The sequence below is a fragment of the Hemicordylus capensis genome, chromosome 10, assembly GCF_027244095.1.
Source record: "Hemicordylus capensis ecotype Gifberg chromosome 10, rHemCap1.1.pri, whole genome shotgun sequence".
Taxonomy (NCBI): Eukaryota; Metazoa; Chordata; class Lepidosauria; order Squamata; family Cordylidae; genus Hemicordylus; species Hemicordylus capensis.
In genome coordinates, this window is record NC_069666.1 from 758018 (window position 1) to 775116 (window position 17099).

At 47.2% G+C, this 17099-nt stretch overlaps 2 protein-coding genes across 2 annotated transcripts in view; both read left to right on the forward strand.

Annotated features, from left to right (window-relative positions):
* CTDSPL2 (CTD small phosphatase like 2) overlaps nt 1–7309 on the forward strand; it is a 35249-nt gene extending 27940 nt beyond the window's left edge. The window contains exons 9-13 of the mRNA XM_053272712.1: nt 729–791; nt 886–965; nt 1857–1983; nt 2844–2939; nt 3896–7309. Coding sequence (XP_053128687.1) covers nt 729–791; nt 886–965; nt 1857–1983; nt 2844–2939; nt 3896–3961 — 432 coding nt within the window. The 3' untranslated portion in view covers nt 3962–7309. The remainder of the gene's footprint in view (nt 1–728; nt 792–885; nt 966–1856; nt 1984–2843; nt 2940–3895) is intronic.
* Nucleotides 7310–9618: 2309 nt separating this feature from the next.
* EIF3J (eukaryotic translation initiation factor 3 subunit J) lies at nt 9619–16733 on the forward strand. The gene is made up of 8 exons (XM_053272136.1): nt 9619–9744; nt 9847–9980; nt 12728–12788; nt 12985–13076; nt 13762–13879; nt 14490–14648; nt 15204–15277; nt 15777–16733. Exons 1-8 carry the CDS (start codon nt 9720–9722, stop codon nt 15906–15908), a joined length of 795 nt encoding a protein of 264 aa, XP_053128111.1. The 5' UTR covers nt 9619–9719; the 3' UTR covers nt 15909–16733.
* Nucleotides 16734–17099: the final 366 nt, after the last annotated feature.

Here is a 17099-nt window from a genome sequence, read left to right on the forward strand (position 1 = left end):
GTGCACACTTCCTTTCTGATGGAAGATGCAGAGTACATAAAACCATAACTTGATGTAGAATCTTGTGTTTTGTATAAGACAAGCTAAATGTTTTCTTAAACCACTTTCTTTCTAAGTGGTGTAGAAAATAGTTCTTGTGCATTTCCCCCCATCTGCTAGAGGCACATGAATTGACAAGAATGTTGCATTCGTCTCTGACAGAGTTGCAGTACTTAATAGGACTGTACTAATCTTTGAGAGGTTTCCTTATGACTGAGTTAGCACACCAGTCTTCAACTCTTACTGAAGAAGTGCTCTTCAGGCTTGCATCTTTACAAATGGTACCTGGACCTAGTGCTTATTGCACTCTCCGTATCTCTGATGGAAGCCTAACAGATTGGTCAGTCAGGGCAAAAATGAAGAGATGCTTCTTCTGGATAAGAGATTGCTTGGGACAATTGCCATGACATCAGTTGCAATAAATCATCTAGCAAATTATTGCTGAGTGGTTCTGTTTTATTCAAGCAAATAGTAGCAAGAATTCTGCAAACTTCCAGTGTCACAATTTCTGAATGACCAAGCGTTACTGCTCACCATAAATATCGTTGTAAACTCTTATTGCTGTTACCAATTCATGCTTTATTGAGCAATGTCTCCCAGTTAGCTGAAACTTCAGAAATCCCTGACATTTTAGGTAAAACTACCTCTTCTATACACTGTGTTGAAATTGCTCTTTCTTGGCATTCTAGGTTTACGTGCGATTAAGACCATTCTTCAGAGAATTCTTGGAACGTATGTCTCAAATCTATGAGGTAACTTGACTCACCTAGGTCTTGGGTGTGTTGCTTTAAGATCTTCCCTTTCAGTGGTGGGGTAGATAAGAATAATAATGTCCTGCATTTGTAGATCATCCTTTTTACTGCTTCCAAGAAGGTGTATGCGGACAAGTTACTGAACATACTAGACCCTAAAAAGCAACTGGTGAGGTAAGCTTGACACCAGCCCAGTTGATAGTGTTGAATCCCAATGACCATGTACACCATTACAACATAAAACATAATGATTCTGTTTCAGTATCATTGGACTCTGGGAACACTGCATGTAAGATCCATGAAATCTGAACATAAATAAGTTGATGCCCATATGTGGGGGAGGATGAACAGCTGACCACAGATGTGCTTTCAGAACCTTTCTTACAGCCTTAAAAATGTTAAACATTTTTCTATGAGCTGTGTAGTTAAGTTGCATATGTCCAGTAGAACTCTGGAATGTGAACTTGGACAGTATGGCTAGCCATCTGCTCTGGGCAGTCCATCTAACGCCTGGTGGTTCTCGGGCTTGGAGGGCCGACATCAGAACTTGGTTGGCTTTGACGTCATTCTATAGATCAGCACATTGGACACTCTCCACATGTGACTTGGGATCTATATATAAGAATTCTTTTCTATTGCCTGATGTTCTCCCATAGTAACAGCGTGGGGCTCCACCTCCTGGTCAAATTAATAATGGAAAACACACATTCTTGCTTGGTTTTGTGTGTCTGCATTAATAACTGCTACTGACACCCATATACTGTGTCTGAGCTGTTTTCTTGGATTAATAAACAATTAATGGAATTTATTGAACACACTGCAGAGTATTTAAATGTTATTTTTCAACAGGCATAAATATTGCCCTTTGCTAGGATATGGCAAGACTAGGCCAAGTTTTCCATACTCATGTGTTGGCACAAGAGCAAAATGAAAAAATAAGGCTTGCTTTTTTATTTTTTTATTTGAGCCCATCAGAATAGTGGCAGTCTTCTTTAAAAAGATGTCACTTCTTTATGCCTGTTTTTCTACATGTATTCTGAATGAATTCTTTTTAACTAACCACAGGCACCGACTTTTCCGCGAGCATTGTGTTTGTGTACAGGGAAACTACATAAAGGATTTAAATATCCTTGGTAGAGATCTTTCAAAAACTATCATTATTGACAATTCACCACAAGCCTTTGCCTATCAGGTAAGTGTTTGCTTTTTCAAATAACAAATGTATGTTTGTTCCATTTCTGTCTTGCCTTCCTCCCATCATGGAACTCAAGACATGGGGTTCCTTGGCAGTCTGCCATCCAGGCTCTAACCAGGCCTGCTTAGCTCCCTGTGCCCTATGACCATGCCCTGGGTCCAAGGAGTTTAGAACAAAAATGAAAAGATAAAATATATGTTAACGTGGCTTTGCCTGGAGCCTTAATTAATAAAAAAAAGTGATCTGTAAATGAGGGGAAGAGTACTTGTCATGGTATTCACCCAAAATGTATACCATACTCTGAACTGTGAAGGGTAGTTTATTTTGCTAACTAAGCAAAGAGTGGTGGTTTCAAGTGGTGGTTCTCTTTATATTCAGCAGTGGGAGAGCAGCTGGCCCTCTCTATCCCCAGCACAGCATCCCTCCAGTGGTGGTTGCCACTGTCTACCTTGTGTTTCTTTTTTGATTGCGAGCCCTTTGGGGACAGGGAACCCTATCTTCTTCTTCATTCTGTATAAACCATTTTGAGAACGTTCTTGTTGAAAAGCGGTATATAAATAGTAATGTTTTGTTACTAGGATGTTTCTTGACAAATTCTAACAAGTGTGTTGAAGTAGGATGGTGTGGTTGAATTGAAACTGCAATGCCGTTGAGTGTTTGCAGAGTTGTCTTCATCCTGAATTGCTTATGATGGGATCTGCCCCAGCCTGTATGTATCTCTAGGGTCAGGAGCCAGAGTGCTGCCACATTAAGCATGCCGTCGTAGAGTGGCGTGTCGCTGGTGCACCTTTCCTAAGTTGCTGCCCTTCTGATTTATCACTTTGAGCTTGCCTCTCATTTCTTGTTTATTATTTTAGCTTTCAAATGGAATTCCTATAGAGAGCTGGTTCATGGATAAAAATGATAATGAACTCCTAAAACTGATTCCTTTTCTGGAGAAACTTGTAGAACTGGTATGTATTTCAGTGATTGACCTTTCTTCATGTAAGATGCAACCGTCTTAGATACCTTGGTCAAGGCAGAAAGGCAGTATAAAAATGCAGATAAGTTACTCAGTCTGGATCCTGGTGTTGAATTAAAGCCTAGTGTAGCTTACTCAGAAGCCCCATTAAGTTCAGTGGGATTTATTCTTCAGCAAGTGTGCTTAGGATTGTGGCCTAAGGCGGCACTAAGATCTTAGCACTTCAGAAACTCCTCTTTCCCTATGGCTTCTGGATCACAGCCAGCATCCCTATAGAAGAAACCTCAGTGATTTCTGCTGTCTGCCAAGAGTATACACGATCGGAAAGGGAACTTTAAAAGAGGTTCTCAGTGGCTTCTCCTGTTTTGAAATGTCAGCCTGCCAGAGCCCTTGGTTGGAACATGTTCAGAAGGCCGAACAATATAGCCTTCCGCAAGGGATCCGTATTGCAGTAGGTACAGTACGTGCCCATATAAATGACACACATTTAGTTTCTCAAAGCTGCCTTGAACTTGCAGAATAGAGCTGGGGATGAAAAAATCCAACCCATTTGTTAGATGTTGTTTGGGGAAGTTTTGTGTGTGTGCAGGAAGTGGTCAGTGTGCATGCAGAGTTTGTGTAGAAGTGGTTATGCGTGATGTTGGGTATGAAGCGGGATCTAGGTATTATCAGATCCAGATTGAATCTGAAAAGCTGTGGGTGAGAAGCCAGAAATGCAGAATTTTCATCCCATGCCTCAAATGGGCAATGTCTCCCTGTTGGGCTCCCTCTTTTTCTGCTTCTGCAGCAGAAAGTGGTTGCTTTGCATGTTGTGATTATACCATTTATTAAAAACAGGAAGAATGGTGCAGGCGGAGGTTATTCTTAAACCTCTTAAAATTTAGTTCTAACCTATGTGGAGGTGAAAGTCATGGCTGTTTTCCTCTCTCCTCCAATCTTCCTCCCCAGAATGAAGATGTTCGACCTCACATCAGAGACAGATTTCGCTTGCACGACTTACTACCCCCTGATTAAACTCCAAGCCTTCATCAGACAGCTGAAGGGGAAGAAAAAGCAGGACCCTTTTTTCTTCTTTTTGGACTAAAACAAAAACATTGCCATTACTGTTGAAATTTTTGCATTTTTGTACCCTGTCTCGCTTTTCTTATCTCTGGTGCCCAACAATAATCAAGGGTTACAGAAGGACTTTCTATATCGCCAAATGGAACGTGTACAATACAGTACAGTACAGTAGGTGGGCTAGAACAGAAGCGTCTTTAGATCTAGTGCAACTCCAATAAATTTTTTTTATGTACAGGGCATCTGCCGTTTTTAAATAATTCTGTTTCTGCCACCAGCAGTTTGACCTATAAAAACACAGGATTTTATGAAATAACAGAGATTGAAAATGGACTTTTGTTTTCTCTCTGTTTGGTGCTCTCTAAGTGGGTTTGTTGCCACTTTGTGTTACTTTTAAGATTCTCATTTCAACAGGAATGGCCAGTAAATGTGGGTTGTTTTTTTTTAATTTTCCTGTTAAGGTTTATAACCTTTTTACATTTTTGACCTGTATTAGATTTTAGAATTTCATTATGCATTCCTTTTAGTTGAGGCGGCTTCATAGTTTTTCTGGAATTAGCCAAATTTTCTTAGTTTTTTATTTTTTATTATACAATTGAATGGCCGCTTTCCTGCTTTGTCTGCCTGCATACTGTATATTTGTTTAAAAATATTATCTAGTTTTATTCCATGTAAGTTTCATTTAGAAATCTGCGTTTATATATATATATATTTTTTGTTTCTGTAATATTCTACTGTAGTGGAAATCTCTTCCAAAAAAAAAAAAATCAAGAGACTGGCTAGATAAGAAATATAAGAATAACTAATTCAGAATATTTAAACCCATTGTGATGGCATGTGCTCTGGACAAATGATCTCTTGCGGTGGTACACACACAGCTGATGGACAAGGATCAATACCTCAGAGTCTACTGTGCATATGAGTCCTTGAGGAGAGCTTGCTTGGTCTGATGTGAGTCAGTGACTGCTGCCTTCAGAGTCCTCTGAGAACCAAGTATTGTGGGGAGCAGTTCAGTATTGGCAGCTGTCTTGCTTGCATGGGTTGGTCCCTCTGCTATGCAGTTCGTTACAATCAGTTCTAAATCTTGTGTAGCAGTGACGGCACCACCACAGTAACTATGCATAATCCAGTGGTCCAGTACACTCCTTTGCCGCCAGGGCAGCTGAGATGCTATCAGAGTGGTTTTTTATGCTCTATGGAAATGGTTTTCAAGCCTTGGTTCTCTAATGCAGCTTGTGCAGAGGCTGATATTTTTTTAATGGAGTGTAATCTCCTTTTTAGGAGGCTTTTTATGGAAGGGAAAAATTTGTAAAAGTTAGTAAGCTTTGCCTCTAAACTGCATTAACCTGCCACAGGCTCGGGCTGTTTTTGTGTAAAGGATGTTGCAGAATATGGCACTTTTTCTAAAGAGAAGTTTGATATTTTGTATGCTTGTTAAAGAAAGTACAGTATTGGAAATTAAAGGTGGACAACTGATAATTGAGAAGTATGTCAATTAATTTTTTATGTATATTACCTGTTTACTTGTACAATTTTATTGTACAAATTACATGCAGCTTCATTTTCAAATGAGTCCTTAAAATAAGGAAAATCTTTTTAGGAAAACATTTAATTTTTGTATTTTTTGATTTTAAAAGGCATGAGTTATGTCAACTTTTTCCAATGTATTAATGAAGATTTTAACTTTTCATCAGGTTGAGTGTTTTCTTACTATATTATCTGTTGTATATGTAGCTAGCACATTGTGTCACTGAACTGTTTTAAAAGGAAAAAAAGTTAGCATGTAGAGCAAGCCTGCTTTGTGGGAAATTATTATTCATTTAAAACAAAATCATGGTGGATTTTCTGCAAAAGAGAAAAAAGGTGAAAAGCGTTTGCTATCCAGAATGCTGACTTCTTTGTATGTAAAGAAAGGTATTTTGCTTGCAGGAAAATGCTACAGATTCATTTTAATGAGAATCTTTGAAATGTATTTATCTTTAGGGAATCTTTATGCTGTTTGTCTTAACGTCTTTATTGAAATAAAATGTACATAATGTTACATTACATTATATATATAATATATATAATGTAAGTGTGTGTGTGTGTGCGTGCGTGTGCATGCACGCGTGTGTGTGCGCGTGCTCAGAAATGACCCTGTAACCACTCCCTGTTTTGCTGATTACAGGTATAGACTTGTTTTTTATTTGAAAATGCTATGTTTGAAAGTTCCTTCATAAATGTTTGAGTTCTTTACAAGTAAAAGATAGATCTAGACATAGCCAAGAATTTGCCCTTGAGGCTCCTCCTGATGATAGCCACCGTTCTCTTCTCAGTGGTCTCCAAGAGGGGCGGGGGCAGCCCACACTCACTCCCTGGAGTCCAGGGGGCTGCAGAGGCCCCTGCCCTGCTGGGAAATCCCTGGCAGGAGAGTAACAGAGTTGGGGGAGCCACCATTGCAGCCCTTTAAGACCACAAAGGAGACAGGCGGCCCTCGTTATGCGCCAATGTGGAAACTGAGAATAACAAAACCTTGAGTCAGTGGGAATTTGGGTGTGTGTGTTAGCTTCATAACCCCACCCCACACAAAAAGGCCCCCAAAATGTGGGGGACAGAAATAAGAGAAGAAAAGGATAGTTGAACTTGGGCAAGTATTTGCCAAAAGAAAAGGCTTTTTTTTTAAAAGCCACAAAATGTATCTCTGCTGGAAAATGGTGGCCAAAAATGACATTGGAAGTCATTTCCTGGTCATTTCTGGCCACTCAAAACCACAGAGAGGCAAATTTTGCTTATTTTTCTACCTGTGGATAATGAAACTGGGTCTCTTTAAGACCCAATTGTGGATGCCCAAAACCATGATCCGCGAGTCTGCGGAGAACGAGAGCCACCTGTACCTGCCCTTTAGAGTGAGATATGGGGGCGGGGGGGGGGAGCGCCCTCTTACCTGGCCACAATAGCTTGCTATATGCATTAAGAGATTGTTTTGCAGTTCACAGATCAGTAAATCCACTGTATGACATTTCCCTGTGACACAGAAGAAAAACTATACAGCATCTTCTCCGAGTACCTTTCTCAAGCATTTGTGTGTTTTTATCAAACCATTACAAGGCTCTGCTGCTTTTTAGTTAAAGCTGACACGTTGCATATAACAAGCCTCCCTGTTCTGTGATGTCTGGTCACTGAAAAGAGAAAAGGAAAGCGAGTGTGAGAGCTTTTACAACCTGATTAGAAATGTAGGGAAATCTACAGTCCTCCCTTGGACAACTAAATCAACCGTTGCAGGCTGCTCTGTAAATACATATTAAAGTATCATTTTGTAATTTGCTGCAAGTCTGATTTTTAATTCCCATTTGTTTCTTTCAGTGGAAATATAAAAAACGTGTCTACAAAGGTTGTGAATATCACACAGTGCTGCAATTCCAGTCTTTTGGCCTAGTTGGTATTTTTCTTGGGTTTGGATTTAATGAATAAGAGGCATCCTTTTGAAGTGCTATACATAACGAGTTAGTCATTCCTTTTGTGAAAGATCACAGTGTAATGAACCCCAATATACTCGCATGCCTAGCAGAGTTTAAATCTTAGAACCATAGTGGTTTGCGTTTTCTGTACCTATGAGAGGAAAGTATTGCTGACTTACTTCAATTAATTTGTCCCTCCCCCTTTAGCAACAGCAGTCTATCTGCAATGTGTTGGAAACACATGGAGGTTTTGTCCATCCTCCAGTCTTGTCTTTGGCCACTCTGTCCCTAAGACACTCAGCATGTAAACTCAGCTCAGCCATCAAACCAACCTCTGGTTTGAGCTTCTGATTTTGAAGGTAGCTTGTGCTCAACTTGGCCATCTGCTCTGCCCTTCTGTGGTGCAGGGGCCTCGGAGCCCGCGCTGCAGCCATAAGGGCTGGCCTGTCCAGACACCAGGCAGTACCCTCACTCTGCCCCCATGGCTGAGTAATCCAGTGTCTGGAAACAGCTAATTGGTCCCCTGGGGTCTACTAATTATTCCCTGGAGTGCTTTCCACTGGCAGGTGTTCAGTCTGTGCATAGCCCTTTACAGCAACCCTGTGGGGTAGGCTGCTGTTTGGATTTTTGTTTTCTCCCGGGGGTAGGTGCAGACGAGTCCCACATCCTAATAGTGCTCTCTCTCTTCCCTGGTGTTCAGGTTCATTTCCTGTTATAAGCTGCGGAAGGGTCTCTGTTGAAGGTGGAAGTCACTCTTCAGCCTCTGAGCAAGGAACCAGGACTGACATGCAACACTGCCATTCTTCTTCTCCCTTGGCATCTGAGCTATACCCACAGCCCCAGCTGAAAATCCCAGTAACCAGTATTGAACTCATTGGGCGGTTCTACCAGTTTTCAGTTCTGTGCCAATCAAACTTAAAAGGAGATTGTCCTCCTGTGGTTGTGCCCTTAACAGCTGCAGGGAAGTATTTTGCTGACACTCTCAGAAACATGGCCAGTAAAGGTGTCGGTTTAATCTCTGCCTTTACAGCCCTCGGGGTGGTTTGCACTCCCTTGTGGGGGATTCTGGCGTTTGCCTGCCATTGGGTGCCTTTGACTTGTCAGCTGCTGCTTCAGAATCCTCCGTTTCTCATCCTGTCCGCACATGGTGGTGTATCAGCTTGGGTGCAATCTTTGTAGAATGTACCTGAGCTCAATGCCCATGCAATTTGCATTTCCATTTCTACCCTGCATTTGAGGGGACCTGTGTGCAGCTTTGCTATTAAAATGAATGCATGCACAATAGTTCACACAACCACGCACGTGTGTCCAGATAGCTGTATGCATGTAAAGTTAAGTTGGCGTTGACTCCTAGTGTGACCACAGAGCCCCCTTCAACATGTCAAAAGCTGCCTCTAAGCTTTGTGTTTCTAGGAGAACATGGGCAGCTCTGCTTTCAAAGAGGACATCAGGGCCCTTAAAGTCCATTTCTGGCTTTGCTTTTATGTTCTGGGGAGAGAAAAGCCCCCTGCGGCTGGCTTGCTGGCTTGCTTTTCTCTACTAACAGGCCTTTCCTGGCTCCTCTCTCCCACCTAAACTATCTTAGCCCCTTTCGGAATGGCATTTCACAGACTGGCCAGAGGCTTTTGATTTCTTCGCGGCCCATCCCCAAATCTTGAGGTTTAAGTGGTGTCGCTGATGGGAGCACAATCAAGGTCTATTAGCCATGATGGCTATGTGGAGCCTCCATGCTCAGGGGCTTTCTACCTTTGGGGAGCAATGGCAGGAGAGGGCTCCTAGCCCGCTGGGGGGCTGCTGAGAGGGGGCTGGGCTGGGGGAGAGAGCCTCTCGGAGAGTCCTCGGCTTGCATCCCTACAACGACCCGGCAAGGTAGGGCCTGAGAGGCCCCAGGTAGGAAAGAGGGCGCGCTGGTCCAGCCAGGGGCTGCTGCTCTGATGTTCGTGCCAGGAGGGAAGCCTCGGCCCACGCCCCGGAGAGCCCCGACCGTCCTGCGAGGGCAGAAGGGCGGCGCTCTCTCATCACGGCCGGGTCTGCTCGCTCGGGAGCTGTTGCTGCCAGCCAGAGTCGCCCCGTCGACGGAGCCGGAGAGGCCGGGGCCCGGCTGGCGGGCAGCTGTGGAGCTCGGAAGCGGGCGCCCTCCCTGGGCGTCAGTCTAGGCGCCAGTCTAGGCAGCAGCAGCAGCGGGGGGCGGGGCGGAGGGGAAGGGGCGGGGCGAGTCCCTCCCGGCGTGCCCCGCGCGGCTGACGGGCCTCAGTCAGTGGCGAGCGGCGGGCAAGATGGCGGCCGAGGCGGACTCCTGGGGTAGGTCGGGCCGGGCCGGGGCCGGGCGCGCTCCCCCCCCCGCCCCCTCCCTCCCCCCCGTCCTCCCCTCACGCTCCTCCTGCCTCCCTCTTTTTCCTCCAGACGCGGACAGCTTCGAGGCGCCCGAGGCGGCGTCAGCAGCGGCGGGGGCGGCGGATCCCCTCAGCGGGCGCCTCCCGGCCGTGCCGGGCCGCGTCGACCGCTGGGCCGGGGAGGACGAGGAAGAGGACGTCAAGGTGGGTCCTCTGGCGGGGGCGCGGGCGCGCGCACCCCCCTCGCACGTGGGCTCGGCGGCGGCGGCGGCCCCTCCCTTCCTTCCTCTCTCCCCCCTCTCTCTCTCGGCGGGGGGCGGGGGTCTGAGCTGCGGCTGCCCCTCGGGCGGGGGGAGGTTGCAGCCGCCGCCCCTGCCCCGCCCCGCCGCTGACGGGGGTCCCCGCGGCCCAAGGCTCGCCCCGCTGCGAGGAGGAGGAGGAGGAGGAGCGCGGGATGCCCGCCCGGCCGCCACCTGTCTGCGTACATCTGGGGCTGCTGCCCGAGGGTCGGGTTTCCAGCCAGGCCTGGGCTCTGGCCCGGGCTTCCAGGGCGGGGGCGGGGGGCGGCGGCTGTCGCCTTCCTCCCGCCGGCCACAGGCGGCCTCCTCCGGTGCGCAGCCCCCCTGCAGCGAGGGGACGGGGAGGCGGGAGGGTTGCCCCGTGGCCGCCACAGGCCTGGCTGGCCGGCGCGGAGGGGAGGAGGGAGCGACCCCGCCGCCGAGACCGCGAAATCCTCCCCTGGGGCCTAGCAGAGCGCCCTCCTCCGTGCCTGGCAGCTGGCCCTGGCCCTCTTGTGGGTTCGCTTGGGGGAACTCGGTTTGCTAACGCGTGCAGCGGGAGGAGGAGCAAAGGAGTGGTGTGGAGGCCGTGCGGGGCTGTGAGTCTCCCTGATGGGAGCCTGGGACGCCGCAGGGACCACTGAGCAGCAGAAACCGGAGGCCTGTGCATCGGCTGAGAGGGGCCCGGCCAAGACCTGTCCGTGTTTCTCAAAGAGCTGGAGATGCAGAGTGACTCCGCCATAGGATTTGGCGCTCCCGGAGGTTATGGGCGTGTTGCCGTTCCTAAAGGGTGGGCAAGCATTTGAGGTCTTTTGCCTCAGTGGGTCTTCTCCCATCCTCTAGTAAGATGGTCGATCTTTGTGGTCTTGGGGGGCACTTTTCCTAACTCCTATGCTCTGAAAGATTAATGTAAGGGGTGATCCTGTTGCCTGGTGTGAGTCTGTCTTTAGGAGGACTCTGGGAGTAGTCACTGTATTTGGCGAACCTTCCTAGGCAAGCTGTTCCACAACACGGATGCTTTCTCCATGCTTGTATTCGGAGTAGCTGTCAACTGTCGCATTATGCACTGATGTGTTGCTGTGGGGTGAAGAAAAGAACTTCCAGTTGTTGGGTTTTTCATACCTGTTTTCAGGAGTCCGTGTTCAGATGCCGCCTTTAATCTGCAAGGTTGCCAGACGAAATTAAGAAATGCAAGATGGCAGGTGGACTTGGGGGTGGCCTTCAGCATGTGCTCAGCCACACTGTTATCGGTCTCAGGCATGAGATTTTGCCAAGCAGGATGGGTGTGTCTGTCTGTAGGCCTGCTGAAGAACCAAGTGGCATCAGGCTGACTGTTCCACCCATCCCAGGGAGAGACTTAGGTGCTCCAGTTTACCTGAGACTTCTGCCAGTGTTGGAGGTGTGGGGACTGTCTGATCTGTATGAAGTTAGCATTGATGAGATGCGTGTCTCTCTTTGTGTTTAGACTCTTGCTTCAGACACATCTTGATATTTATTTAGTTATCTATCTATCAAATTTGTAGACCACCCCCAACTTTAGTCTCTGGGCAGTTAACAACAGCAGCTGGAAGCTTTCTGTAATACAAGTGCTTTGTATCTAGAGAGATCACTCTGAACTGCATCACAAGAGTGCAGATGAGAGTGACCTCTGATCATTGTAAGAACTTCCCCGTGATTGAAGAATAATACCGGAAGTGGGCTACTGGACAGACTCAGGGATGCTGTCTTGGCTTGTTAGTTACCCCGCTTTGGCCTGCAAGAGGGCAGCTGCCCAGCAGGGAAGTTTACATGACCGGGTTCTTGCCTTTTTTCTGGGCTAAGCCTTTGTGCATGTGGACAAGCCGGCTAGTCGTGCTGCGAGGGAGCCAGGGACCTGGTGGCTGAGCCAAGGCCACGTGCTGGCAGTGGGTCTGCAGGTGGAACTGGGTGGGCAAAGGGCTGTTTGCCTGAGAGAGAGAGAGAGCCCCAGCCCTCCACTTGGCCTTCTGGCTGGTCTTGTGGCTTTGCCGGTGCTGCTAATTAAAGTGTGCTGTCTGGAGTCAGCAATTAAGTCTAATGTGCAGTTTTCAAGGCAGGACAGAGCAGCGTTCTTTGGAGCCTGTGTCTGATCTGGCTCCTGTGAGATGCTGTGATTGCTTGAGGTCTCTTTAGCAGCTACCATTTTCTGCTTGAACCTCAGAGTACCTTGTGACTGGCCTTCATACACAGCTTGCTAACCCTAGCAGTGTGTCAATTCTGTAGCTGTTGCATCACTGGAAGGGTTCTCAATTTTCACGTTCCTTTCTTCGGCTGCCATTTGGAGATGTTTTGTTGTCCCCAAATGTGTCTCAGTGGGCCAGCCCACTGACCATGGCCTAAGTTCAGAGCCCACCTCTCAGTCCTAGAAACCCAGGCAGAAGCAGCAAAACCCTCATTGTGAGATGCAATTCTGCCAGCTTTCACTGCAGCCTGCCTTGGAGTGATCCTCACTGGGCTAAGCATGTTGAGCCAGGTGTGCTACTGTAGCATCGGCTTCAGTTTCTGAGACTGTATTGAGGCGTCTGAATGGGGAGGGGTAGAAGGGAGGTCCCAAGAGCAAGACCAGGAGGCAGCTTGGCCCTTGACAGTCTGGCAGGTGTGTGGTGCCTGGTCCTCGGATGCTGAGAACTGATGCTGCTTGCTTGTTTCTGCTAGGATAACTGGGATGATGAGGAGGAGGAGGAGGAAGAAGAAAAGGAGGCGGAGGTGAAACCAGGTGAGAAGTGGGAGAGCCCCTGGGCATCAGTCTCCAAGGAGAATTCTGGTGGGCGTGGGGGAGAGCCCTTGTGCCTGTTTCTTGTGGACAGAGGCCCAGGACCACCCTTGGGCTGGGATTGCGTCCGGCTTAGTGGCAGCTCTTGTTCTGAGCATTTAAAAAATTAAAAAGAATTAATGTTGTGCACTGTTCACAGAACCCAAAGTTTCAGAAAAGAAGAAAATAGCAGAAAAAATAAAAGAGAGGGAAAAACTGCAGAAGAAAAAGCAAGAGGAGATTAAAAAAAGGGTAAGGCTCTTCTTAGCGGAGATAGGCAAGCTGCTTCCACCTTGTGCCACCCAAGGACACCAGACATCTCCAGGCCTTGACTCCTCATCACCTTTTATCCTTCCAAGGAGTGAGCCCTGAGAGCCCTTGTAAGGACCAGGGTGTATAAACCGCTCGAGGGAGAAAAATGCTGATTCTGGTTTCCAAAGGTTGGCTGTCTGTGCTGCCGGCAAGCTCTTTTGTGTGGATTTCTTGGGTTTGCACACGTGGCAATGCAGGGCTTCTCCAGCTCCTGCTCTGAGTGGATTCCTCCTGGTGCAGCTGTCCTCTTGTCTTTGGGCATAGACCGCTGGGCGAGGCTAGGTCAGAGAGGCATTCTTCAGCTTCTTGTGTGAGCCGAATTCTGCCAGGAGAGGCCTTTAATGCTCTTGCCTCTGGGGTATTGGCTGTTCTGGCTTACTGTCCCCATCCGGGGGAGCTGAGCAAGAGTGGAGTCTGGTGTTTCTCTATGGGCCTTCTGCATGTTTCTCTGCTTGGTAGTGGAAATACTTTGGGAAGACATTTTATGTAAGAACAGCATGGTAAGAGAGCTGTGGCACCAGCATAACTGTGAGGTTTCGGATGCTGTGTTGGCTTCCACCATAGTTTAGCACTGAGCACAGACTAGTCACTGCCTGTCATTGAGCCTGACCTTGTACCCTCAAAGTTAGAGGCATCGGAAGAATCTAAAGAGCTTCCGCCAGAGGAGGAGCAGCTGGCAGAGAAACTCCGGCTGCAGAAACTGCAAGAGGAGGCAGACCTCGAGTTAGCAAAAGAAACCTTTGGTGAGTGCAAAGGCTGTGCAGTTGAAGCAGGTACCTCCTGCAGGGGGGTGATGGGCATCAGTGGGGGTAGTGGGCATCCTGCAGCATCTTGGCTCCCTTTGTCTGGCTAGGCTTAGTGTGTATGTCTGAACTTACACCAGGTTTGACGTTGGTTGGTTTGTCCTAACCATGGTCTTGCGTGATGTCTGAACTCACCCACAATCATGGCTTGTTTCCATAGCTCCACCCTTGCAGGGCACCTTCTTAGAGAGAGGCAAATCTAGACCATGGAAGATGAGGGGTGGGACCCAAACAAACCAAGATGTGGTGGTCGCCTGTGAGGCCAACCTGGCTTGTTAACGAAACTTTAGTGCACTGTGTCTCCACATGATGTCTGAATCCCCAAGGTGTATTTTGAGCCTGTTGCATTTGGAGGGATCAGGGTGCAGAACTGCATCCAAAATGAGAAATGTGCAAGGAGGGCTTTCAGCAAGTGGTTCGTATCCCTTCAGACAGGACCTTCCCTTCAGAGGGCCATATAAGGAATGGAAGCAGCTCCTTGCAAGTAGGTGTTAAGCTTGAAACTCAGTAGTAAGCCGTCTGTTCTTGCTCTCTGGCCTTCCTTCTACAGGTGTAAATAATACGTGTGGAATAGATGCCATGAATCCATCTTCAAAAGATGACTTTACGGAATTTGGCAAATTGTTAAAAGAGAAAATAACACTATATGAGAAATCCCTATATTACGCTGGCTTTTTGGAAACATTAGTTCGAGATGTATGTATTTCATGTGAGTACATCAGAATGGATCATCTTTGCACTCGGCTCCCACTCAAAACGTGTGTGGAGGAGAAAATGGTAGGCTGGCTGGCTGGGTTGTGTCCCTGTGAGCCGTCTCTTTTGCACCTTCACCTCCAGGAAGGAGAAGTTTGAGAGAGAGAATTGGCTGGGAATAGGTCACTGCTGTTTACCCTGTCTGGCAAGCGGCTATTCAGGTTCTCAGGCAGAGATGCTTCTAGTTCTGTATCCAGGATCCTTTTAATCTGGAGGTGTTGGGGCCGAACCTCGGGCTGTATCTATGGAAAAGCAACGGCCCTTCCATCTTCCTTCCCATTCAGCTTGAAGAGGTAGCCTGCAAATACTCTGCCAGGCTCTCTCCCCTGGCTTCCCATGGAGATCTAAAATTACTCCCAAGGTGGGCTTTCTTCTTGCTAATTAAGAGACTTTTTTACTTCATGGGAAGAGTGCTTGGACCCCAGTTTCTTGATCAGGGCTGTTGAAAAAGATGTCCTTGCAAAGTCCTGTGAATAACATTGTCTTTCTTGTACTTCTGTTTCACATTTAGTGGAAGTTGATGACTTGAAAAAGATCACAAATTCCTTGACAGTCCTATGCAGCGAAAAGCAAAAACAAGAGAAGGTGAGGCTAGGCCCTCCTTCCACTTTGGATCCATGAGGGTGGCAGGGGGAGAGGGGGCTTTGGGTGAATCTGGGCTGCTTGAGCCAATCCTGTTCTCAACACGAGGGTCTAACGTGAAGGGAGACTGTGCAGTCTCACTGTGTGCATTTAGCATTAGCTATGCACCTCCAGTTGGGGGGAGTTTGCAGTCTTGTGCTCCTTAAAAACACACCAGTCAGACTTGTTTGTAGTGTTGGCAACATACAGACATAAAATGTTTGGGTTTTTGTTCTTAGTCTGATCATATCATAAACATTCACAGTACTGATAAAACACACACTACCCAAGGTATCAATGGGGGGTACAGAATAATGGCACCCCTCTGGAAGAATCCTTTGTTCTCCTTTCCACTTTAAACTACTGGATCTTCTGTTTCCAAGAACCAGTGTTGGGAAGCAGGCCCTGCCAGTTTTCTGGATCCCTCCCGAACTGACGCTGGGCTTTCTTGTCTTCCCTCCAGCAAAATAAAGCCAAAAAGAAGAAGAAAGGAGTGGTGCCTGGCGGCGGCTTAAAAGCAACTATGAAAGATGACCTGGCAGATTATGGCGGCTATGATGGTGGCTACGTACAAGACTTTGAAGACTTCATGTGACGTTCCTCCTCCTCTTCCCTTCGGTTGTCTTTCTGTTGCCCATAACCCCCTTCAATGTGTAGCACAACTTCTTTCCTTTTAAAATTCTGCCAAATGCTACAATCAAAAAGTGCAGTATCTTTGTGCTGTCGGTTAGCCTGTTGACACTCTGCTGCTGAAGCGCTGGCATGCCCATTTGATGCCAAGGGAGCAAAATTATGAGGCTCAATTGTTTACTCAATCATAGGAAATAACAGGACTTTAAAAATAATGTTTGACTTCATCACAGTGGCAGCAGAAGCAGCACTGAATTGGAATTGGATTTCAGCAAGGCCAAAATCTTATCATTACCAGCAGTTTAGTAATAACAGCCTTAACTGTACCTCTCTGACCGACTCCCTACCCAGACAACAAAAGCAGTTTGCAGCAAGGGCATGGTGTGTATTATTATTAGTATTTTACAAAGAGAGGCTTTATCAGACTAGAGCTTGAGGCTTTTCAGTAGGTGGGCCAAGTGGTCTGCAGGGAGGATTCTGCACTTGGAAATGCATCTGTGGAATTCCCCTGACAGGGGAGTGTGAAGGTGCATATAAGACATTTATTTGGGGGCAGAACAGGCCTGATGTACACTTTTCTGACTCTTTGGGGGAATCCTTTGCCACGTGGTTTTGGTGGCTGTAGTCGGGCTCTCACAGGACTCTGCTGTCTCTTTCATTTACAGAAATCCTGCTTAGCAAACTGCAACAGTTCTGACAGTTGGGCAAATTGTTATGTTAACAATTATGACATCTGCAATGTTTTATAAAAGCAACTAATTTAATAAAATCACTATTGTGAGGACAGCAAGCATTGGTCAGTCTGTGCTTCCCCCTCTCAGGCAGCGGGTGGGGGTGGGGGAAAATGCCAGCAGGTGACATTCTCTTAGGGTTGCTAAACGGAGCATTTGGGGATAAGCACTGTTTTAAGAATCCCACAGGCTCCAAACAGCCATCACTTCCTGCCCCCAGACTTGGGAGCAGAGTCCATCCCTTATGGCTTTGGTCTAGGAAACCAGTGGAAATTCGCCATATGCCCAGTTTTCCTGGCAGTGCCACTGGGTTCCTTCATTGCCCTTGTGGCTTCTTTAGAAAGCTCTCTGCTGTTTTTCCTAATGTCAAGTGGGATATGGGGGGGGGGGGCAGAGCAGCTGCTTTGTATGCAGAAAGGCCCCGC